General features: G+C 40.8%; 1 protein-coding gene and 1 pseudogene across 5 annotated transcripts; both read left to right on the top strand.

Annotated features, from left to right (window-relative positions):
* The first annotated feature begins 151 nt into the window (after nt 1-151).
* On the top strand, nt 152-7,123 carry LOC126388687 (tumor necrosis factor ligand superfamily member 13B-like). Of its 5 annotated transcripts, none has more exons than XM_050041925.1 (7): nt 152-337; nt 463-550; nt 676-732; nt 816-916; nt 1,019-1,163; nt 3,220-4,323; nt 4,436-4,572. In XM_050041925.1, exons 1-6 carry the CDS (start codon nt 152-154, stop codon nt 3,333-3,335), a joined length of 693 nt encoding a protein of 230 aa, XP_049897882.1. In that variant the 3' UTR covers nt 3,336-4,323; nt 4,436-4,572. The 5 variants fall into 5 exon arrangements, with proteins under 5 accessions (XP_049897882.1, XP_049897881.1, XP_049897880.1 ...); XM_050041924.1 differs by having other exon boundaries at nt 816-928; XM_050041923.1 differs by having other exon boundaries at nt 816-1,163.
* A 2,690-nt stretch (nt 7,124-9,813) lies between these two features.
* LOC126388690 (uncharacterized) lies at nt 9,814-24,691 on the top strand (annotated as a pseudogene).
* The last annotated feature ends 454 nt before the right edge of the window (nt 24,692-25,145 follow it).

Raw genomic sequence — 25,145 nt, 5'->3', positions numbered from 1 at the left:
TGAGTTCCATCTTGAGAGGCAGAGAGGAGATAGTTCCTCATTTAGGAACTAATTTTAAGAGCTGAACATTTAAGTTTCCGGGGTTAACTGATGTGTGACCTCACCCGTTTGAGTAACTTGAGGACATGCAGTCTGTCTCGCTGGTCTCACAATGCTTTACAATGCTTTATTATCACTCACAGCATTTATGTTTTGTCTTAGTCTTTTCCTGGTGCACAAAGCCAGTGTTTTAGAAAATGATTTTCGCAAACTCCAAGGGGACATAATTCTACAATTAAATCAGCCACGTTCTGAGGGAGTCAATGGGAAAACAGCCAAGATGTCTAAAACAAGGGAGGTATGTCACTGATTATGCAGGATGGAGTCATCTTGGACATTGTACTACTGAGATTTATGCCATTAGTGAGTGTTCAGATAGCGCTGCAATAATAAATTTTCTCCTAATGCTTTGTTTTCTCATAGGACATAAAGCCAAGTACTTCGCAGAAAGCTCAGAGTTCTCTGAAGATATCTTCTAGCAGAGTAAAACGGGAACAGGGCAGCCACAGAGGTGGGTTGGAACTGAGAACTGAAAATGTGTCCATTAGTCACAGTCTAATCTGGTAGTGAGAGCATAAACAGTATATGCTAAGTTAATAAAATTAAAGTATTATGTTTATTCCCTCCTCTTGCCAGCTCCAACATCATTCCTGCAGTTAACAGCTAACACCAACAAACAGCCAGACATAAGAGGTAAAACTAAATTCAAGTCTTTGGCTTTAGCATCGCGCCGTATGCCATTATTTTGAGTAAGTGTATCTTGCCATCTCCCGCAGGAAATATAACAGTGATCCCTTGGACTGTTTCTGCGCAGCAAGGAAATACAATTTCACAAAAGGAAAACAGAATTGTTGTCCAAGAGGATGGATATTACTTGGTGTTTGGACAAGTATTGTGTCACTGTAACTCAAGCATAACTAAATTGATATTACATCTGATTTGTTCCAACTGTTCCGCTAATGTTCTGCTTTATTCACAGGTTTTGTTCAATAGCCCGAGTCGAGCTATGGGTCATGTCATTCGAAGTTGGTGTTCCACTAGAACGGGGACAACATCAACAGAGCTCTTGCGTTGCCTGCAGGAGATGCCCGATGAAACTCCTGCCAATACGTGCTACACTGCAGGTCAGTGAGCTGGTGCTGTGAGCCTGCATTGTGGCCGCTACAGGAAATAGTTCAACATTTTGAAAATTATGTTTATGCACTTTCTTGCTTAGAGTTACATGAGAGGCTATCACTCTCATGTCCTTTTGGGAAATACAAGGCAGACAGTTAGCTTAGCTTAGATTAGCACACAGACTAGCTAGTCCGGCTCTGTCCAAAGCATAAATAAAATTTGTCTCCTCGCTCTTATGTACCTTGAGTTTTTATTTTTATTTTTTATTTGTGCATGTGTAAATGCGACACATGGTGGTTGTGCAGAGGATTATGTGCTATTACGTGCTATTTCTTGGCCTGGAGTGGTGACTTGAACTTCCTGGAATGTCATCTAGTGATAGGCGGACCATTTCTTTTGACAGTATCGGTTTCTTTGAAAAAGACTCGAAATATTTACGGCTATTGATCCTTCAAGGTCTTTGCAAAATATGGTGTCAGTTTCTCCGTGACACTCTGTTACCGTACATGCATGTTTGACAGCTAGCGCTGCCTGCCCCACAAAGCTTCTCTTGTATGCATTACCTAACATCATGTATAAGTTTACATGATACATTTATAATAATACCTAGATAACGGACGCCAAGATGGCACCTATTCATTCCAATGGAGTTGCTCATCTGGTGCATACTATATGGAAAAAAAATCATATTAGCAAGAGAGCAGATGTGAACCTCACGGGATTTTTTTGCTGCAATACCGCGAGCGGCCACTGGGAAAATTGGCTGCAAGGCAGAGCAGCATTCCTGTGGGTGTGGTTTACATTAATAAAGATAAAATATTCAGTTTTAATGCATTGATTTGGCATCCCACTAGTATGTAGATAGGCTATGTGAGCTCAATATGATGTTACAGAAATGCCACTAACTAACGATCTGTCATTCTTTAAGGGGTAAATAGCAGACATCTCGGTTAGCTCTCTTTGTTATCAATGTGTTAATTATATTATATTATATCAAATGTTCTGAGTGGCAAAATACATCACATCTTTTTAGCATTCATGTTGTTTCCATGTTACAACTCAAAGCTCATGAACACACCGAAGTTGAAAGAACGACATGAGTGCACCACTGGCGTTGGCTAGTGAAGGTCTTGACTCCAGTCCAATTTAATCTGCCCTCACTTGTTCATTCAGTGCTGTTACTGCATTATAGAATGACACATTAGGGAATCATAAGCACTCAGATGTTTCAGACGCCCATCATGGGTTTCATCATCACCCTGAGGTTTCCACACTGCTTCTGGCCAATTACACTTCCGTCTTTGTACAGACTAAATGAATGAGATATTCTGTGTTAATTTTGTGAGCTTTACTTGGTGGTAGAAGGATCTTGCTACATCAGGACAGAGCCAGGCTAGCTGTTTCCCTGTGTTTCCACTCTTTGTGCTAAGCTAAGCTAACCGGCTGCTAGTTTTAGCTTCATTTTAAGCGTACAGGCATGAGAGTGGCATCGATCTTCTCATCGAACGCTGAGCAAAAATTGGTTAGTGTTCATTTCCCAAAATGCTGCACTATTCCTTTAACTTAAGCAGCCTCCCCACCATGCTCTGTAAACACCAGGGGTCTCATTTCTAAACATTGTGTGCGAACGAAATGAGGCCTAAAAGAGACGTACGCCACTTCCCACGTTAAAACTGTGATCTATAAAAACAGACTTGATGGGAGAAACTCTGACTCATGCTTACAAACATTTTGTAGACAGGAAATTGGCGACGCAGATGGTGGGGTGAAAGCCTGATTGTAGAAACTGTCGCATATTTTTGAGTGCATGCCATTTTTGGCTTTTTTCCATACGTACATTTTTAGCATGGATTCTATGCACTGTTTCTTAAATGGCACCCCAAATGAGGGAATATCTTTTGAGACTGGCATCCATCCCTCCAGTACAGCTCTAGAGATTTGTAAAGTCTATGCCAAGCAGCATTGAAGCTGGCCTCACTCGGAGACATATGTCAGTTTTTCCTTTAATTTCTCACCCATCTTGTATCTCCTCTGATGCCCTCTTTTATGTATCCTCTGTTACAGGTGTGGTGCAGCTGCGTCAGGACGACGAGCTAGAATTGGTGATACCATGCAGGCCCCAAGCTCTCATCTCTATGGATGCAGAATGGACCTTTTTTGGTGTCATACAGCTGAACTGAAACAAGACAGTATGACAATGGTAACTGTGCAGCTTGTTGCTGCAGGATGTAGGAAACTGACACTGAGCCGTGTGAGGGGATGCTGATAAAGGGCAAAGTGACAGCAGCAGGAAAACTGTCGGGACCTGTCATTAATCTCTGGAACATACATAATGAACTTTAAATTAACTGCCCATCTCATGTGTCTGTTTTCTTTTTTGGAAGACTTTTAAAATCCTCTGTCTTTAAACCGATATCTTTCAGGTAGTCCACCTGGGCCTGTCCCCCAGCATTGTTTACGTGAGCTACCACCTCCTTTCATCGGTCTATTTTCGCATGTCTCTTTATACCTTGCTGGGGGCCTCCCTCCAGCTCCACCTCCGCGCCGTCTGTTTATTTGTTCCTCTCATCTATTTTAGAATGGTTTCCGTTTTCCTCAGACTTTGACAGGAACAAACAAAGGTATAAATTTATATCGCTCGGGAGGTGTTTTCCTGGTTGACACAAAGTCAGCGCTGTAAATACTTTAATATATTGTAACAAAATTTAAACTGTAGTTGGAATTATAGGCCTTAGTGGAGATAAATTCTCAATTAAAGTTCATAATAAGTTTTTTGAATGTATACATTTGTGTAATTTGTTACATTAAACACAGAAATACGACCATCTTTGTCTAAAAGCCTGTTTTATCCAAATGAAAAAGTTCTGGGATGTTTTCTTAATAGAAAGTGATGTATCTGTGGTCAAGCCTTTAATGTCTAAATATAGTATCTGCAGTGCCTATCTGGTGTCCACAGCTGTTTTCTCTCTCCCTTTTTTTCAAAGCATGCCTATAAGAGGGTGTGTGTGTGTGTGTATATGAGCTCTGACAGCAGTCGTGCTACAGTTCAACAGCAGCAGAAGCAGCCGCAGAGGGAGGATGGTCAGACACATGTTCTCTAATCTCCTACTACTCTGGTCACTCAGCCATGACTTTTACATAACTGGACTGCCATATCATAAGCCGCAGGTAGGCCCTGAGATTTATAATTCTAATTTTGTTCTAATCTGCAAACATCTTTTAGTTTCCTCTCCGTGGTTCAGTCTTTGATTATGATTAATGTTCCTATCATTTCAAGAAGCAGTCCTGGAACAACCAGAGTCTCAGTTCTGTCCCTCTGGATTTGGATGTAAGGCTTAGAAGACTAGACCTGTCCAATAACTTCATCAGACAGTTGCACACACTTGCTTTGCCATACTTGGAACAGCTGGACCTGAGCTCCAACCAGCTGGATCTCATCTCCGAAGGGGCTTTTGAAAACCTGGCTCGACTTGAGAAGTTGAATTTGTCCAGAAATGCACTGAACAACAACTTTGGCAGGAACGGCAAGGCCCTCCAAACCATCAGTAGACTGAAGAGTTTGGACATATCAATGAACGGCTTGAGAGATGATGCAATGGAAGTGTACCTCCGAAACAAATCTTCTCTTGATCAGCTTAAGATGACTGGTAATGCTTTAACGAGACTTTCACACAGCTTGTTCAAAGAGAGTACAGGTTTGAGGGCCATTACTATTGATGACAACCAGATATCGGTGATAGAGCAGGGAACGTTTGAACCATTGGTTCATTTAGAGATGCTCGACTTGGCCAGAAATAACCTCGCACATATCTGTGATTTCAAATTGCCTCAAGTTAAATATCTAAACCTCAGTCAAAATTCAGTGGAGTTCTTTGTCACGCATGAGAATGACCAGATGTACAGGCTTGAAATCCTCGACCTGAGTCACAACAAACTCATTTATTTCCCAATTGTTCCAAAAATTAATCGTTTAAAGTATCTTCATCTACAGAATAATATGGTTGGTGCCTTACAGTCAGAGGCTACAATGGTATCACAGGCCAACGCTCTTTACAGGGAGATTATGCGTGAAAAAACACCTAGAAAAAATAACCTGCACTCAAACTGGAGGCTGATGCCACTGACTTATATTGACCTGAGCTATAACCACTTCACGTCTTTCCCACTGGAGACTTTGAGCCGTCTCTTAAATTTAGAAACTCTAAATTTCAGTTATAACTGTTTGCAAAACATCACCTGGAATATACGAAATGATCAATCAGGGCACCGTCGGCAGCTTTTCTTCCCCTCCTTAAAGTACCTCGACCTGCAAAGTAACGGACTTGCATCCATTTCCCCACTATTTCTTAATGCGCTCACGCAAATAGAAACATTAAATCTCCAAGACAATTCAGTGCAACCATGTGCCCCCATGGAGCATTTTCCGAGCTCTCAGCCACCGCACCACATGAATCTCAACGCATCCTGTGTTGTCTTTGGGCAGTTAAGGACTCTTAAACACCTCAACCTTAAAGACAACAACATCGAAATGCTTCACCCAAACACATTTCAGAAAACCTCTTTGGTTTCTCTAAACCTCGCAAGCAATGCACATATGGGAATGCAAGAAGGCTCATTGGAAGGTGTGCAAGAGACTCTTCAGTCCTTGATCATCAGTGAAATAAACATGACCACCTCTGAGCTGTCTTTACCCTGCATGCCAGTGTTAACGGAGCTGAACGTATCTAACAACCATCTAGATGGGATACCCAGCAGCTTGAGCTGCTCTCCTCTGAGAAAAATCGACATAAGGAATAATCGTTTCACCACTTTAAACCAGTCTTTGATTCTTGCTTTATCTGTAAGCCTCAATGTTATGTATATTAGTGGAAATTATTTTAACTGTTGTGACAGTAAATGGCTGAAAATACTTCACGAGCTTAAGATAAAACTGCCTGATGTGAGCGATGCTGTGTGCTTTACAAGTGATGGAAACATTGTAATGACAGAGTATCTGAGAAATCCTTCGGTGAATTGTTTGTTTCACACAAAAGCACAGGAAGTCCACTTTGGAACAATGATCATCATTGTTTTATTTGTAATTGTTATTTTAACAGTGTTCATCATAATCACCAGGAAGGTGTGTTTCACACAGACATCATTTAGTGTGACATGATTGTTCTGTAAACGCACATGGCTTACATAAAGTAAGCAAACCAAACCCAGCTCAGAAACTGGATAGCAAACTGTAACCGAAGCATACTTCCTGTGTCTTTCATTGTGCCTGATCCTTTTTACGATGAACAGAAGTGGGGTTTAATGGCTGCTTGGACTATAAAAACTAGATTTTCAGATAATAAAACGTAGTCAAACCTTCATCATCTGTCATGATTTATCCTCATTTCCATTCAAGCCTTTCTTGTATGACTAACCCTGCAACATTTTTAGCTTAGTAGAACACGCATCCCGCTGTGTGACCTGTGCAGCCAAAGTGTTGTGATTGAAATTGGCTTTATCGACTCCCAAGCTGTTTGGTTACAGTGCGTGCCAAATCGCTAATCAGGCAGAGAATTCTTGCCCATCCTTCACTGTGAAATATTTGTTTGCAACTAAAAATTAAACTTGGCTCAAATTTTTATGACGTCTGCGAGGCCTTGCACAACATTCCCAGAATCTGGACTCCTGAACAATCCAATAAAAACGCCAACCTATGAGTTTCTGAATTACCATAAAATATATATATATATGTTTGACAGTGTGTGCAAGATTCATTTGAATACATATAACTTTCTGCATCTGTTTGTGTTTTGTTGTGTAGAATTTATGTGGCTCTGACACTGGTTATCAAATACATTGGTGAATATGGCACCAGTTATGCTGTACATAATAAACATGCTGTGTCTAATAGCCAGAATATGTTGGCAGTCTTCATTCTGGAATATGAATCCTCTATTTCTATACCTGCAAAAATAAATCACTGAGGTTTGGAGAGGAAAACTATCTGTTTCTGTGAATTTATGTTTTTAGTTGAGCAACTTCAATTCCACCAAGTCATAAAACATTGACTAGCAGGGCTGCTATCATTCACTGTGAGATGTCTTTGGTTAAACTAACAACACATGAATAAACTCCTAATTTTATCCCACACTGCTGATCCACAGTGAGTTGAGCTGATTGTCTGGGGGAAAATGTGCAAAAGCCTCATCACATGTTGCAGTTTAAAATGAATAAAAAGGAATCTAAAGATTTGACTACAAACTGAGCGAGTAGCCAAGGGTTTACTGGGGAGAAACTGCCGTTGCAGGAGGATATCCTGTTAAGCAACCCTCTTATTGTCTCCTTATTGACACATCCTTCTCCTTTAAACTGGTGCAAAGTGCCATTTAGCAGTTCTCATGCCCATTACCACTTTGTCCAGTGGGTAGAGCCAGGCCTGCAATGCCAGCATTTAGAGCCAGGATGCCTATCAATCTGGCTCTTGAGCAATATAACTGTAGGAAATGTCTTTGTTGCCCCACCCACAAGATTTAGGTTCTAGATCAAGTAGCAGCTTGACAAGTTCAAGCAAAGAGCACTGGAAGAAAAGAACACTGTGTGGATAGTATTAGGTGTAAAACCATAGGAATGCAAGTAGCAAATTGCATTCATTCTTCTAGTTGGTGGGTAATAGTAGCTGGCATTTAGACATTAGCACCAGCTTGTTTGTTAGCACATTAGAGCAAGAATTGAAATCTTGTATCACTGGCAGTCTCTACCTTTAGGCTAACTGTATTTTCAATGAACCCTTGCAAATGAGAGCACTGCTTGCCCAGGTAAACCTGACAATGAGGAACTATCTCTTTGTAAAGATAATTTTTATCTTGCATCAAATGTAGCACAAGTCCATGGCATTAATGTTGTGATTATCTTATTTAAATGGCAGTTAAATCTGTTCTATCAGATCTTGACACATTTTCTGTCTCAGCATCTAGCTGTTTGTTGTGCTCTCATTTTTTTGTGTATTTAGAAATTCGTTGACCTGAAATTAGAATATTCTACAAATGCATTGTGCTCCCTTTTCCAACACACTCTTACTATAAATAGCACTTCCCTTCATTGTATGTGCATGGTCCATAATACAGAAATCCTCATAACAATGTTATTTACAGTACTTTGATGATACATATCTTCGTCTGATTTTTCTCTTTCTCCTCAACGGAAACGGGAGATTTAGCAGACATGCAACTTCTATGAATTATTAGTACACACTTAAAGTTTCAAGCTACTTATAATCAAATACACAACTATTACAGTAGCAAAAAAAGAGGTCCTCCATGGATGGCAGCTCTGCACTGGTGATGTGTTGAGCCGTTTTCACCACCCTCTGTTATGCTGTACAGTTGGGGGCAGTGCAACAAACAGAGATGCAAACGGTCAGGGTACTTTTAACGGTGCACCTGTAGAAGCTGCAGAGTATCTTGGACTGGAGTCCATGTTGAACCTCCTCAGTACAGGAATAAGCCTTTGTCTTTGTCATGGCATCTGTGTGGCAATATCCTCACTTCCTTTCTGCTGTGGACACAGAGGAACCTAAAGCTGGTTACGTGTCCACCCCAGTCCCCTTCATGGTGATCCGGGTGTGCCGTTCTCCCTGCCTCCACTTGTAGTGGCATCACGGGGCTGCAGGCTGGGATAGAGTCCCAGCCGCTGTGCAAGGACCTTGCCATTGTACATGGGATGCCTGTTTTATCCATTAAGCCACCGGGTGTGCCGATGGATAGATAAATATCTCATTATACTTTGTAGAGGCGGATTAGGGCTAAGAAACAAAGAGTGCAAAGTGTAATGGGGACATCTCTATTTCAAAACAAGAAATGTTCATGCACAGTCCTCAGGTTTAAGGGCCCCTCATTCCTATGGGTCCCTGTGGCTGTACCTGGTAGGCCGGTACAGTAATCCATCATTGACCACAGAGGTCCCTGATGAAGATACACCCAAGAATCTATCATTGTAGTAAGCAGTTGTAATTGCAACCTCAAGACATAATATTACATTTTATGTAGCTGAAGCCTTTCTCCAAAACTTGCAAAAGGTGCATTGAACCAAGCATGTACTGCCCCAAAAATACCTACAAAAAATGTCATCATGTAAGTACATCATCTTCATCAAATATGTTCATCTAATTTAAGTGCTACACTAATTTTTTACATTGTCAGACTGAATAATCTGGAGGATTTGATTTGTGAACTCACATATAAATAGATATCCTCCTGAGACATTTTGGGTTTACTGGACCTTATACATAATTCTGCTTAACTCAGACCTCCAGTCCTCATTTGTGGACACTTTTTTGTGCCATGTAGTAGTAGTAAGACCACAATACACTAATCCATGTAAAAACAAGATGGCAGCCATCTCTGCCAAGTCAGTCTGCAGCCAATCCTGACACAAAAGTGGAGAAGGCCCAAAACCTGATCAAATTTAATGGCTGAAACTTGTTTATTTATTATTCATAACATTTCTAGTTTGATTTGCCACACTAAATTAACCAATTGTAGCAACAGTAACAAGCTAAGACACTATTAAGAAAGTACTTGTTTGTAGACATTGGGATTTTTTTCCCTCATCTCCTTTGAGGATAGTGGGACTTTATTTATTTATTTATTTGTTGATGATGTTTAGTTTTTTTATACTTATCAGGTCCTGCTAATCTCAAATAGCTAGGAAATTTTGGAAATGCATACCAAACAAAAGTTAGGGTCTCAGGAGGATATGATAGTCTGCATTACATTGTATTTTTACTGATTGTTGGCACAGATCTGGCAGCCCACTGCACCTGGAAGAGGCCACCGCCCAGTTATCTATTTTTGTCCTTGTAGCTTTTGTGGCGGTAACACACCTTAAGCTGTTTGCTAACCGTCATTATACAAGAAGAAACTTCTTTAATAACCATTTAAAAGGTTGGCTCCGGTGACATGTAAGCTGAAGAAAGAGCAGGACACCCACTAGCTTAAATGCTACCACACCTTCAAATGTGCTAACTGCGTTAGCTTCAGTCACTTAACGGGCGTTTTCAACATGGCGGGCGGCGCTTCTGGCTCCTCATTGCATCCCATATGTCGGTAGCTGAAGAAAGAGCAGGATACATTTCACCGACTGCAGGGTGGAGGAAGACATCATTAAAGAGGACAAGCAGAAAAGACACATCCGGAACCAGAAACCTGACGATGTGACCAAAGAGCGTCGTCTAAACGGGTAATACAGAGAAGCTGTATTGATGCTTTTAACCTACACACCTGCTAGTTAGCTTACGTTAGCTATCAGACGTGCCGTCTGAGCCCGGCTGCGGACTTCGGTTCCTCCCAAGCGACCATGACTCCTCCTCAGCAGCAGCTGCAGCAGGTCAACCACCTTCAGCAACATCCCTCCATCATCACCCAGAGAGTGCAGCTAACTTTAAAACTATTTCTGCTGGAAAATGCCCGGAATACACTTGAACAAGAACTTCACAACCTCACCAAGAAGGTAACGTAACGTTAATGTTAGCGCCACTTTCGCATCGTCACGTCATGGTGAAATTAGCTGTAAATGGGTTTAGCAAGCTAGCTAACAGGCTACATGCTAACATTACTGTTACTCCACACAGATAAATTATTAAATTATAATTAAGTTGGGTAATGTTAGCTATGTTAACTTAGTTGGCTGAGATTGTTAAGTTTTAATCAAGAAAATTTTTTCGAAAATTGCATGTAATTGTTGCCAGAGCTGCAAACAATGAATATTTTCCAATGTTAATTAACATTTTTTTTAGCTAATTGAGTAAACATGCTGTTCGTAAGTTGCTCATAAACTGTATATTGTTATGAAGAAATGATAAGAAATTGCAATAGAAATGCAGAAGTATAAATGTGTATTGTGCTACACTATAGGCAATATCAATACATAAGAATTTATAAGTAAGAATATTTTATTTATATTTGTGAATAAACAAACAACCTTTCTTGCTGTCAACATGACGTCAGCTCGCCTCCCTTTTCCCTCAGGCCTATGAAGAGGTTCAAGGTTTCTTGAATTCATCTTTCCCCATGAGTGTCTTCAGTGATCTCACAAAGGCTTTGGATACAAAATGTCAAGCCATGGACAAGCTCTCAGCTTTACTGAAAGACATCACAGTTGGTAAGTCAAGAATTAATCATGCAAACTTAGCTGCTGATGTGACATTACAGATATTCATATGTGAGACAAATGTACCACATTTCTTGATATAATATAAATGATTTGTGGGGAGTAACTCGTTACATGTAACAGCATTACGGCATTAACTTACAGAATAAATTTAATTATAATCAATCAAAATGTTGGTGATCAGTATAGTGTTTTATTTTAAAAGCTTATATATAGGAAATAACATGAATTGCATTGCTTTGCATCTCTTTATCATGCAGGAATGCCCTCTTTTGGCATGTATCTGGACAACGCAGGTCAGCAAAGCCATTGGGACAAATTTGAGTGTAACACCATCAAGGGTAAGATGGCTTACAAGGCATTATCTCTACATCCAGACAGGCTTTATTCATACGGCAGTGTGCGCTCAAATTTTGAGTGTTGTTTCTGACTGGTTCTCTCGACTGAAATTGCACTGCCTCTCGTCTGTCAATCAAATCAATGCACATTGCTCCAAGCAACCTTATTGTGCCATGCAGTGCTGTGACCAGCCTACCACCCCAAGGCCATGTTGCAAGACAATGACGCCCTTCTTTCAGGGTCCAAAATTAACACCCAGCACTTGCAAAATGTAAATAAAAATTTACATTGGCCAATAAAATAATTTAGGTCAGCTGCCATTTGTGGGTTGCTGAAAAAAGCCTACTTCGATACAAACTCAAAAATGCATTTTGCAGAGTTAAAGGTATGACTGTCATTAATTGTATTGAAGTTCTTTAATTGACCCTCGCTGTCCACCATTGCCAAGCTTATGCTTGCTTTATCTAGCTCGCTACTCGGCTCGATTACCAGTGGTACTGGTCGGGTTTCACACAGGAGAATTTCGCACTAACTGCAAAGAGAGTCTTTAAGTATGCGGTGGCATATTGCTGGGATAGATCAACATGGTAGATGCACAGTTAAAAGTAAATTTACCGAGAAGTGGTGCCTCACAGAAAAGGTCGTGAGAAGAGATCGTCTTTGTTATTATGTTAACAACATCAAAGCAATGGGCTGCAGCTTTTGCCACACTTACTCCACAGATTGGCAGTGGTGGAAGAAGTATTCAGGTACTTTAAAAGTACTAATACCACACTGTGAAAACACTTCACTGCAGGTAGAAGTCCTGCATTGAAAACCTTACTTAAGTAAAAGTATGGAAGTAGTTTTATAAGCAAAATAAAAGTCAAAGCTCCTGAAATAGAAGTATTCATTGTGCAGTAAAATGTTCCCTGCCCGTGTTTTACTGTTATATATGATGTTTCTGGAATAATATTACTGCTGCATTAATGTGTGTGTTGCATTTTGCTGCTGTAGATGTTAAAGGTTATAGTATGTTTTTTTAACACCTTTATATATAGCTGGACAGCTTAATCTAGGGCACTGCAACATAGGTCATCTTATGTTTGTAGAGTCGCTGTCCTGTGAGAACCACAATCTCTAATAAGTCAACTTTTCACGTGCTCATAAAAACAGCCCTGTTTTTGGCTTGGTCATGATGCCTTTTTCAGCCGATTCAAGTGGTTTTTAAAGAGTTTATTAAGCTTAAGACATAGGAAAATTTTCTCAGCACAAAGCAACATTTCATCCCTTAGTTTACCAAAACATTAAAAATTGGCACACATATGGGGCTGTGTTCACAAAGCTTCCTCGTATAAAGAGTTGCTCCTTGTGACAAAATTCTAATAAAATTTTTAGACTTACGATGTTTTCTTAGAATTTGCCCTCACAGTTCAGACTAGATCCTCGTAAAGATCAAAGTTATTCACACAACATCTCCAGCTCCAAAGGTGAAAAACTGTTAGCAGTTTAAATGAGGACTTTTAGGGTGCTTAAGAGTTTCTTAAGCAAAGGAAGAAATGTTCTCCAAACGCAGAATGACAGTGAGTTAATGTAACGCTACACATTAGATCATGCAGAGATAAGGTTTGTGGTTGATCTCATTCAATCTCCTACCCAACACAGTAACATTGTAACACCAGAAATAAGTCATCACAACACTAAGATATTCGGCAACTTGTAAAACGTAACAGTGCTGCCGTGATGACTTCAGTCTGTCTCGACCTTCCACCAGCAGAATGATCACACAAACAATGACAGCGCGTCCACAGTCTCATTGTGATGCAGTTAATTTAATTTCCACTGGATGTCCACACCTTGCAGGCTCACAAATGGGCAAACAATCTCACCTTTCAAAAGAATGCATCATACCTAGTAATAGGGTCAACAACACCTCCTCACTAAGGTAAAAGTTTCTGTCCCTTCTTTGTTCAGATTTGCTCTGAGAATTTTCCCAAATCCATCTGAGGCTAGGACTCCTTGCTCGTAATATTTGGGCTAAGTTAAGAGCTCTCGCAGAGTGTTCTCAGAAAGTTTGTGAATACAGCCCCTGGAGGTTTTTGGTTTTCACTGCATGGGAAGGAAATGAAAAGCTGTCAGACAAATGCAGTGGAATAAAGAAGTACAGTATTTACCTCTGAGATGTAGTGGAGTAGAAGTATTTAGTAGCATAACTAATAATAAGCAAATTTGCACCTAAGTACAGCGCTTGAGCAAATGTACTCAGTTGCATTCCACCACTGCAAACAGGACCTGCTTCTTTTGTGTTTGTTTTATGCCTGGTAATTTTATATTTTTAAGTATTGATCTGTTTGGATTACATTTCAAAAGTAACTTCTCAAAGCTACTTATCCATCACCATCATTAATCAAGTATTCAGTCTGTGATTTTGGAAAAGATTTCTAGTGCTCCTTCATTTTACCAAACACTCTCTCTTCCTGCTTTTCTAATCTTTACAGAGCAACAACTCTGTGTCGAGCCCTCTGTCAAAAACGGATTGAGAACAAATCTGCTTCAGCCACTCCGAGACAAAGGGATCCTAATGACACACGTTGTCAAGTTTGGGCCCATGTTGCAGAACTCGCTCATGGCAAGCTCCATAGCCAAAGCAGTCCAGGTGCTTGGAGCCACGCTGTCCCTCCAGCAATTGAAACATTTCCTCATCTCCCAGCCTGCAGCGGTCCAGCAGGATGACATGATATGCAGCATCTCATCCAGCTACAACAGCGCCGTTGCGACCACGAGCTCATCCTCTCACTTAGCGGCTAAAGAAGAGGAACGCCCATCAGATGCTGTGATTCTTCCACCTGCGATCACTGAGGGACCCGGGATTAACCCAGAGAGACCACCACCAGTACTGCTACCTCCCATACAAGCTGTACTCCCAGAGAACAGTAACCCTAAACCAATGAAAATAACACCGCTAATTAGATGGGGATGTGAGGATGATGTCCAGGTGCAACACCAAAAACAAACATCCTCTCAGCTGCTCCACTTCCTCAGGGCAAAAGCTAAGAACATGGGTGCACTGGAGGTCATGGAGTGGAGTAAAAGTTTGCTGCAGAGTCCTACCATCAAAACACAAAGCTACCAATTTAGACATGATGAGACAGATGATCTGATCGATGTACTTGCGCCGAAAACGTTATGTGCAGACATAGAAAACCAAGCCCCAATCTTCAGAGTAAAAAGAGTTGAATCAAGTGGCTCTCTGACCTATACTTGTGTGATTGCAACAAAGACTGAATTGTGGGATATCGGAGACATCTTCGCAGTGATGGGACAGGGAGACCTTGACGCTAGCCCCTTGGAAGATAAAGACTGTCAGAGTATATCATCTCAAGTGGAGCACTCCTGTCTAAACGTCCAGTGGGAAACCCAAACAGATCTGAAGCATGAGAGCATTTCTGCTGATGCAAAAACCCCAGTAACCAATGGTATTACCATCCCTGAGTTCCATATTCGGAGGTTTGAAGAGACTGAGGTTGTGGTGTCTCATATTGTCAGCCCAGGCAACTTCTACGTCCAGCAAGCAGACTCCACCACGAGGCTGCAGGCCCTTGTCACAGAGTAAGTCGTTCAGCATGGATTCTAATCGCTTGTCTGCTTTTTCTCAGCTTTTCTCAGCCCTCACTGATTCTCTGATCACATTTACAGAACTTAAAGAGCCACTTATCCTTTTTTTTTTTTGTTCATTACTGCTTTCTTTGTAGATTTTTTTCTGCTTTTTTTTAAATAATCCACATGTTTCTGGTTGTCATTATTTTTTTCTCATTTGCAGCAGCTGGAAAGCCAGTAGTTCATATGCGGAGCAGAACTGCATTCCAGACATTGGAACCCAAGTAATGGGTTGGTTCCCGAAGCAAGAACAATGGTGCAGGGCTCAGGTGACGAAGATATGTGGAGTGAGCAGAGGTGGGTTCAGTGTTATGTATTGGAATGGTTTTGCAAATGCATACCTCTAGATGGTAGCAGTGTCACTTTGCTTGCCAGTAGCCGCTTGGGATTTCCTTTCTGGATTTTTTTTTCTTCAGTCTAACCTCACCTCTATCTTTTGGATGCCAGATAAAAATGTCACTGATGGTACTGGGGGTGAGACATCCATCAAGGTGGAGGTGAAGAGGCTGGACTACGGTGACACCACCTGCCTGTCGCTGTCGAACATCAAGGAGCTGACCCCAGAAATGACCGTCCTTCCTCTTCAGGCTGTACAGGTCTCACTGGCAAATGTGAGTGGCTCCCTACAGATACCATGATTCACGTGTATCTAGAGTACCACATGAAGCACTCACTGATGAACACGTTAAGATTCCCAGCGACAGGCGTGCAGATTATCCCTCTCAGGATTTGCATACATGGAAATGGTTAACATGCTTTGCTTTGCTGCGAGAGTGTAGACTCAAGACAGTTGGCGCTTGTCCACATGATTAGTCACAGCCTTATCTATTACAGTGATAAAGGAAATGAATTATCTCAGTTCATGGTTATTTTTTGTTTGTTTCCTCCCCCTTAGGTGACGCCCGTGAATGGGAGTGATTGGTCCGAGGAGGCAGTGGGCTGGTTCAGAGCAATGGTGCACAACAGAACGCTGTATGCCAGACTTTACCCACAGGGGCCCAAAGTTACGGTTGAGCTGTACTTGGAAAAGGGAAAGCTCGGAGCTATGAGGTACTACACTCAGTTTATTGTAAATTGTAAATTTAGAATTGTTAAAGGCGAAAAAGCTGTTACTAAAATGAATTGATGTATCTAATGTCCCTGCCAACAAGTATGCCCTTTGGTTTTATTTCACCAGCCATAACTGCACAAGTTGTGTATTTTTCCGAATTCAAATTGGACAGTGACTTAATATATGCATATGTTGACCTTATTATGTGTGTATACCGCAAGGTTTCAGAGCCAATAGCTGCACAATAACTGCACAATGGTGTTATCTTCATCTCAGGAGGGGTGCATCACTGTCTGTGAGGCTGGCCCAGAACGGACATGCGAAACATAACAAACTGAAGAATGTCGGCCTCATGAAAAACAGTAAGAGTCACAGTTTGTTTACCCCTGGTTGTGTGTCTACAGTAGGTGGCAGTATAGTCTGTGTGTGACCAGAGCAGCACTCATTTTCACTCTGTCTTGTGTTCTGCTTTTTAGGCACTGTTCAACTGAAGATGAGACAGGACTCAGAGTGGGAGAAGTACCTCATCTCGTGCTATACTCAGAATAGGAAGTAACTCAGACAGCAGGGAATGTGTGTAGTTTTGCTGGTGTCCGGTGTAAAACACAAATGGCAGCCCTGCCATTGTGCACGCAAATCTAAACACTGAAATATTCAGTGATTCTTAAATGAGACATAAATCATCCAGTTTCAGTCGACCATCTGTACATACAGTGGACTTTCAGGTTACATATCGACAAGCTTCTGCGACTGGCACTTTGCAGTACGTGGACAAATCAAGGATATTTAAATAAACAATAAAATGAATATTAATAAAATAAAATGAAAGGCATTGACTGGATTAGTACACAATAAGGAGCATGTATCAGCTTCCTTGTATATTTTTAGGTCTTAACATTGTGTTCTCTGTCACATCACTGGAACTCAAGATTTTCTTTTTTTTTGTTTACTCAGATTCTATTTTTTTTTAGAGTTAAACAAGTTGTGACTATTGTCTTTAAAGCATTGATAGAAAAGTGTGAAAGATTTTTTTAAGTATGTATAATGTATGGGGACATAAATACCTAATTGTGGTGCATTGTGTTTTATTTAGAACATTTCCCCTTTTTATTTCATACTTTTCTTTTAACCATGACGAGGTTATTCCAGCCACTAGACGGTGCCAGTTCAGTCAGATAACCCGCCATCTATTAAGTGATGCTTGATTTGTCTGTGTGCCACATGCAGTAGGTCTAATGTTATTTAATTGTTTATGTATCGCTTTCATTTCATATTCATTATCAGAGCCATGTTGCCTTTGTTGATGTTGAGTTCTTATACAATGGCAGATCTATTATTTTGAATGTACACTGTATATATCTCTGCTCTCATAATAAACCCGTTACCTACAACTGTACGTTCTCTGTCTCTGTATTGTGGAGTACTGTATCGTCTATAGAGGGAATGTAAATGAGGTCGAGTTCATTCAAAGAATTACCAGGCCTCCCAAACCCACCCACTACGTTTGTCATACGTGACGCAGAAACGCTCATGGCACAGTGAACCGCTGTAGGTCATCTGATAGTACATGACAAATGACCACATTGTGTTTTCAGTTGCATTCAGTTTGTTGCTACTGTAAATTATTGTTTCACTGTTGTAGGGAGGAATTTGAAGAGAACAAAGTGAGCAATCTTAGTTGATACTGGTAAAAGGAATTATAGTTTATTCACGTATCAGTGGTTCCCAACCGTTTTTCTTAAGGGACCCCTTAAGGATTATTATTGACTTAACTGATGACCTCTGACCAAGTGACATTTTATGGATATTTCATGTGGCATTCAATGCATAACAATAACAGTACAGAACAATGGATAAACTGTACAATACGCAAACCCGAATGGGGAACGCAGTAATTGCACAAAATTTTTGTGAAATGAGTAATTTTGTTGAATATTGAGCAAGTTATTTCATTAGAAATGAGTCTTACTGCTTTTTGTAGGATTCTCTGTATTATGTATTTTTTTAATTATTATTTTTAACATTGGCATTTGCTTGGTCATTTCTCTGTTAGTCCTTTGGTTGTTTTAACAGTGTGCTTTTCTAAAGCAGGATGAGGCTGTTTAGCAGAAGGTGAAGGCAATGAGAATATAGCTTGTGTTGAGATCTTCTGTGAGATTTTTAAAACACTATCTTGAAACATCTGAACTTTAAAAGTAACAATTTGATTTAGTTTTCTTAACAGAAATGATTAAAATGCTGAAATGTAAGTCAACTATACATACAATACAATTGTCTTAGAGTGCTTCCATACCTGCCCTGTTTGGTTCGGTTCAATTGTACTCAAGTTCATTTGCCCCCCTAAGTGAGGTTCGTTTGGGCAGGTGTGAACACAGCAATCGCACTTGGGTGCGCACCAAAACAACCGGACCGAGACCTTCTTGAAGGGGTGGTCTCGGTCCGGTTACAAACAAACTCTGGTGCAGTTCGTTTGGGGTGAGAATGTGTCCCGACCTCGATCCGAACCAACTGCAGTCACATGACACATTGTTTGGGTTAAACATGAGCATGTTACAGTCCTGGAGGATTATTAATGTGCACCTCCTCCTGTACTGCCTTAATATGCACATTCAGCACATCCAATACATCAAAACATCGTTTTCTAGTTGGAGCCGCGCCTCGTTTTCAAACTGTATGGTTTGACTAAATGACAATGACAGCAATATAGTCCACGATGACCAGCGCTAAAATCAACCTGCGTAGTTGTCCCTCCATTGTGACATTAAAAAGTGTTGCATATATCTTGCAAGTGTACTCTTCTTCAACGTTTTGTTTACTTCCTGGATTGATTCTGACATGGAAATTCTGACCAATTAACAGCAGCTTTCTCACGCAAGGCATTTGATCTGGTCTGCTTGTAAATGCTGCAGTGAGAACATGAACCAACTCTCGGCAATTATGCAACTTTGTAACAAAATAAGTCCCTGATTCAGACCAAAGCAAGACAACTCTAGGTCTGAAAGCACCCCTTAAAATCAAGAAGGCTTTGTGACCCTCCTGTGAAGTTTTGATGACCCCCAGGTTGGGAACCAATGCCTCAGCTAACTTGTGTTTTCTAGACATTACTGCAAAGCAACCCTTAACCCAAATGACTGGATATTTATCTCAATTTGTGTACAATTTAAGTTTAAGTTTATTTACTTTATTAATCCCCCTGAGGGGAAATTCAGTGTTTTCAGTCTTGCTTGTCAATTACACACAGGTCTGAAAGACACACACATGCACAAACAGGACCTATACATGCACAAAGTGGAGAGATGTCAGAGTGAGGGGGCTGCCCTTGGTCGCCCCGAGCAGTTGGGGGTTCGGTGCCTTGCTCAAGGGCACCTCGGCAGTGCCAAGGAGGTGAACTGGCACCTCTCCAGCCACCAGTCCACGCTCCATATTTGGTCTGGACGGGGACTCGAACAGGCGACCCTCCGGTTCCCAACCCAAGTCCCTATGGACTGAGCTACTGCCGCCCCGTATGTGATTAAATATGTCATATTCTCCCAGAAGGCTAATATCAAAACAATGGAATAAAACTTTATACCAGGAGTCCTCAATGTTTTTCAGGCCAAAGACCCCTTTGCTTAAAGAGAGATGGAGCAAGGACCCCCTACTATGTGTATATTGTAAGTTGCATATTAAACATGTAGGGCGGCCTCAAATGTCATGTATAAACATACATACAAACAATACTAAACTATTAATATAACAATTATTGACAAGGATTCATAGTCATCAGTGTTGTGTACTGTAAATTAGATGGGTTGGGATTTATCTTTGCTAATAATATGTTGGATTAATATTAATGTCTATATTCAGACATATTTTAATAATTAAAAAACAAAACAATTAGAAACAATAATTTGGCAGCCCCCTGCAGTATCTCTGAGGACCCCCCCAAGGGGTCGCGAGCCCCCTGTCGATGACCCATGCTGTATACAAAAGTAATTATTGGTCATAAGAAGTTGAGGCAAAGATAATGAGTCACCCTGTTAAAAACATCAGTAAGAACAGCACCTGGCACTAAACAAAGTTAATTTAATTTTCATAATTAGAATTTATTTGCTTAATTTGCAGTACTGCAGCATTTATATTTGTGACATGGTTACGTTGCAAAAATCGCTTTGAACAAATGAGACGAATGGTTTTAATTAGATCTTGTATATAAATGATCTTTTCCTTAAGACTGGCTTTCATTTTCTGCCACATTAGTGTTTTGCATTATTTAAACAGCTCGTGTATTTTCCGGATGAATCCGCAGACCTGTTAGTGACTGTGTGCTCTCGATGACAGTGCCTCAGGTCAAAAGCTTCCTTCACTTCCCTGCCCTGCCAAGCACAATAAATAATGTGGCAGGCTGAGGCCTTTTGTGTCCACACAGATTCCTTCTTTTGCCCGGGGTAGGCGGAAATCGAGGCGTTTGATCTGAATTCTAAAGAGTCTTGTTGCAGCCCAATAAAGGCCGCCATTGTATGTAAATAGTTTATATAAGAGCATATGACTGCTACGGTGCAGGGCACTGGCTAGTGGCGGAGGAATGATTAGCATTTTCCAAACGCATGGTGTTCTCAATCCAGCCTTCTGGCTCGCTAAAAAAACACAATATTTTAATTCATTTCTTCTTTGTACACATTTTTGTGTACCACCACAGCTGAAGGTAAAATGCTCCATCATTTCATTCTGTTTTCTACTAACAGTGTGCAGTGAGGTCAGATTTTATGTGAGGGGTGGCTGACATGCTCCATTGCTTCGACTCGACAAACACTTGCCATGTTGTTTAAATTATCATAACCTTTTATAGTAACATTGTTTGAATGAATCAGCTGTGTCAGTGTGATCATTTTAAGTTTATTTTTTGGTAAATCTCATGAAGTCTGTAGCCGTTCTCACAAACAACAGAGGTCTCTCAGTTGTCTTAAAAAAAAACTCTCATAATGAGATGGATGTCTTGCCGGTTCCTTGGAGAAATTTGCTGGCAGTCTGTCAGTCTGTCTGCAACTGGGCTGTAGGTCAGTTTGGGAGTACAGTATTAATACGGGGTGAGCACATCACGTGGTTCTGCGAATGTTTCGCAATTGGCCTCGTCCTGTTGCGTCTTGTGACGGCACACGGCGGTAGGCCATCACCCCTGCTTTTATACGGCCAACTTGCTACTTGGCAATTCTTTTCTGTTGTTCCTCACTCTGCCAGCTTGATGCTCAGACCACACCTCAAGATGGTCATCTTTGGACCCGGCGCTGCTTACGCCGCTTGCACCGCTGGCTGAGCCTGGTAAACCTCTAAAAACTTCTGTTACAGTCAGAGTTACAGTTAGACTTTTACTAAATTTGTTGTGGACGACAACAATAATTTTGAGTTATTTAAATTGATAACTCGTTGCTACAAATGTGAGTTTTATTCAATACGAAGGGCTAAATGGTGTTTTTTAAGAAATTCGAGAGACATTTTGATAAAATTCCTTTACTTTATATTATTTCACATTAATAACATGGTAATAAAAGTTAACCTCAAGCCTTGGCTCACATCAGTGTAACCTTGACTGAAAATACAACCTTTATTTTTTGCAGTCCTGGAGTCGAAAATGAACTGGGGGACCTTTTATGCCGTGATCAGCGGCGTAAACAGGCACTCAACCGGCATTGGACGAGTTTGGCTCTCCGTCATCTTCATCTTCCGCATCCTGGTCCTGGTGGTCGCCGCTGAGAGCGTTTGGGGAGATGAGAAGTCCGGCTTCACCTGCAACACCCAGCAGCCTGGCTGCAACAGCGTCTGCTACGACCAGTTCTTCCCCATCTCGCACATCCGCCTGTGGGCGCTCCAGCTCATTCTGGTCTCTACCCCCGCTCTGCTGGTGGCCATGCATGTGGCCCACCGACGCCACATTGACAAGAAGATTCTGAAGAGGTCGGGCCACGGCAGCCCCAAGGAGCTGGAACACATCAAGAACCAGAAGTTTCAGATCACCGGAGCTCTGTGGTGGACTTACATGATCAGTATCATCTTCAGAATCATCTTCGAGGTGGCTTTTCTCTACATCTTCTACTTGATCTATCCTGACTTTAAGATGGTGCGTTTGGTGAAGTGTGACTCATACCCATGCCCCAACACAGTGGACTGTTTCGTCTCCAGACCGACAGAAAAGACCATATTCACTGTGTTCATGCTGGCAGTGTCTGGGGTGTGTGTGCTGCTTAACCTGGCCGAGGTGGTATACCTCATAGGCAGGGCCTGCAAACGGAGTTTTCAAGGCCCTGAGGACGAGTCCAAAGTAGCTTGGATAAGTCAAAGATTGTCTTCTTATAGGCAAAATGAAATCAATCAGCTGATAGCAGATCATTCTCTCAAGTCTAAGTTCGCTGTGACCAAAAAGAGCCCGACCGAGAAGGGTGAAAGGTGTTCTGCTTTCTGAGACTCTTCTTCTCCTGCTCCCTTTGAACTAATCAACAGTAATCACACGTCCATGGAGCATGTTGCTCAATGTTGTTACATATTTTGTATATAGGCCATTTATTTATGTGTCATTCAGTCAATCGCTTTTTTAAGTCATCTGTTTTTCTTTGCTCAGTTTTACTGACACAAATGTTAGTTGCTGTTGAAGCTCTTCTTAACTACTTGGAGCCAGAAGTGAAGGTTAAAGGACCATACCAGTGTTATTACAAATCATGCATAGCTGAAGTTGGTGTCAAAAATTTGCCAAAAACTCAAATGTTTTTGTCAGATTTTGGTGGTTTTATCCAAAAAACAATATGTGAAGCAACTTGCCAAGGTGTAAAGTTCTTGAGTTGAAGAAACCATGCTTGTCACTTTCGCTGTTAACACATGTTAAATTATGGAATTGTTTGAAAATCCTGCAGGTGTGGGTGGTTGGTGCACAGGTTAGAAACCACCAGTCATATTTACAAGCTATGATTCATGAAAATTAAGCTAATCAAGCAAACATTGTTCTGAAAAAGATAACATGAGTATTTGGGATGTCACATCATAAGAGTTTCTCAAAACACAATTCTTGGATGTCAGTTTATCACTTGCGAATGAATGTACCAACCAGTAGATTTTTGATATTTCATTCAGCCACATCTCAGAGGCTTTCTTGTGCAACGATAATATAGCTTCAGCACAAAAAATAGATGGTTCCTAAGACATACATGAAATAAAATTAGCTTAGTAGTAATATAGGACAATTGGTAAATCAGCCAAGATTTGCAAAATCACTGGCATGGTCCTTTAAAGATGCAGAAATTACAGTAGAATTTAAATGCTGGATAGAAAGTGAACTTTTTATTTACATCAGAATTGTTGTTTATAGGTACCACATTTATTTCCAGTCCGAGTCAAAGCTAGATTATGACGGTTTAGGGCAGTGGTTCCCAACTGGTTCAGCCACAGGGTCCAGATTTCTCCTTTGACCTTAGGTCAGGTTAGGTGTTTAATATATTCAGTGTCCTACTTGCGTTTGGCCATGTCTCAAGCTAGTTTGCTGTCTCTGTTAAGTAACTGTTCGTTATTCTATCACTCTACAGCAGGAAACAGCACTTCAAAATAAAACCTCTGCGCTGAAAATTCAGTGTACTTAAAAATATAGCGTGTTTTTTTCATGCGGTCCATTCAGAATGGACCCGCGACCCACTTTTGGACCGCGACCCACCAGTTGGGAACCACTGCTTTAGGGCAGTTATGTGAGTAAATGCCATTAAATGTCAGTAACAGCCCACTCAGCCAACAGTGGTAGATTTTATAAGACATTTTAAGTTATTTGACTTTAATAAACTGCACACAGCTGTAACTATTGTGTAACCTAGCATACTGATATGGAAACATTATAACTATTGGTGCTAGAGAACCAAAGAAAGTTTCAAAATACTGTCCAGATATGGACGACTGTCTCTAGATAACATCGTTAAGCAAGTGATTAAAAACAATTTTCCACAAACATATCTTAAGTACTGACCTATTAGTAATATGTGTTGTCTCGTCAGAGTAGTCAGAACAGTGCACAGAGCAAAAGTGTATGTCAATAAACCTTGTAATATCCCAGTACTGTACATATATCTTTGTATATCTTTGTATTTAATTGTAAATACTGCCTACTTAATTCATTGTAGCTTCTTTTTTTTCTTGGTTTCTGAAAAATGTTTATGGTTGTCCTACTTTATAACAGACAGTTGCTCTTGCTTTATTTAATATGACCCTGTATAATATTATTTAGCATCTCTCTGGTCCTGAAAATATCATGTCCCATAAGCTGGTATCTGTTTATAAAGTTATACAAATTGTAGTTCATACACAAACCCTGATGTTGACATTTATACCTGCATAAATGACTTTACACCCAGGTAAACAATCCGGTTAATAGATAATATGGGTTGAAACTATTTGTGTACATTATGTAATATAAAGAAATAAACTGCCTGATAATTTGACGGTATTTGAAGTTATTTAGCAAACACACAACATTTCAGTTTGTTTCAAAAAGTTTTACTGAATGGGTAAAAATACTGACACCTCACTTTGTCAAAACTGAACTTTTCTCCCTCCTCTCACTGTGATTTGTAACTTGAGGATGCAAATGGCTACTCATCTCCAAACCGTGCCCCCCATGATAGGAGAGACCCTCGTGCTAAATTTAGAGCACTTGTGGCCAGACAGACTTAGCGGACATCCTCATTGGCCAGCTGCCCCGTCACTCACTGTTACAGGCGAGTAGAGGGGCTTTAATAGTTTACATTAGAGAGTGAACCCTGTGCCAAATTTAACCACAGAGGGGAGGGGAGGGGGGCTCTGTTGAGGGAGGGCA

This window comes from Epinephelus moara, chromosome 4 (assembly GCF_006386435.1).
Source record: "Epinephelus moara isolate mb chromosome 4, YSFRI_EMoa_1.0, whole genome shotgun sequence".
NCBI classification, from domain to species: domain Eukaryota; kingdom Metazoa; phylum Chordata; class Actinopteri; order Perciformes; family Serranidae; genus Epinephelus; species Epinephelus moara.
This window is presented reverse-complemented; position numbering and strand designations above follow the sequence as displayed.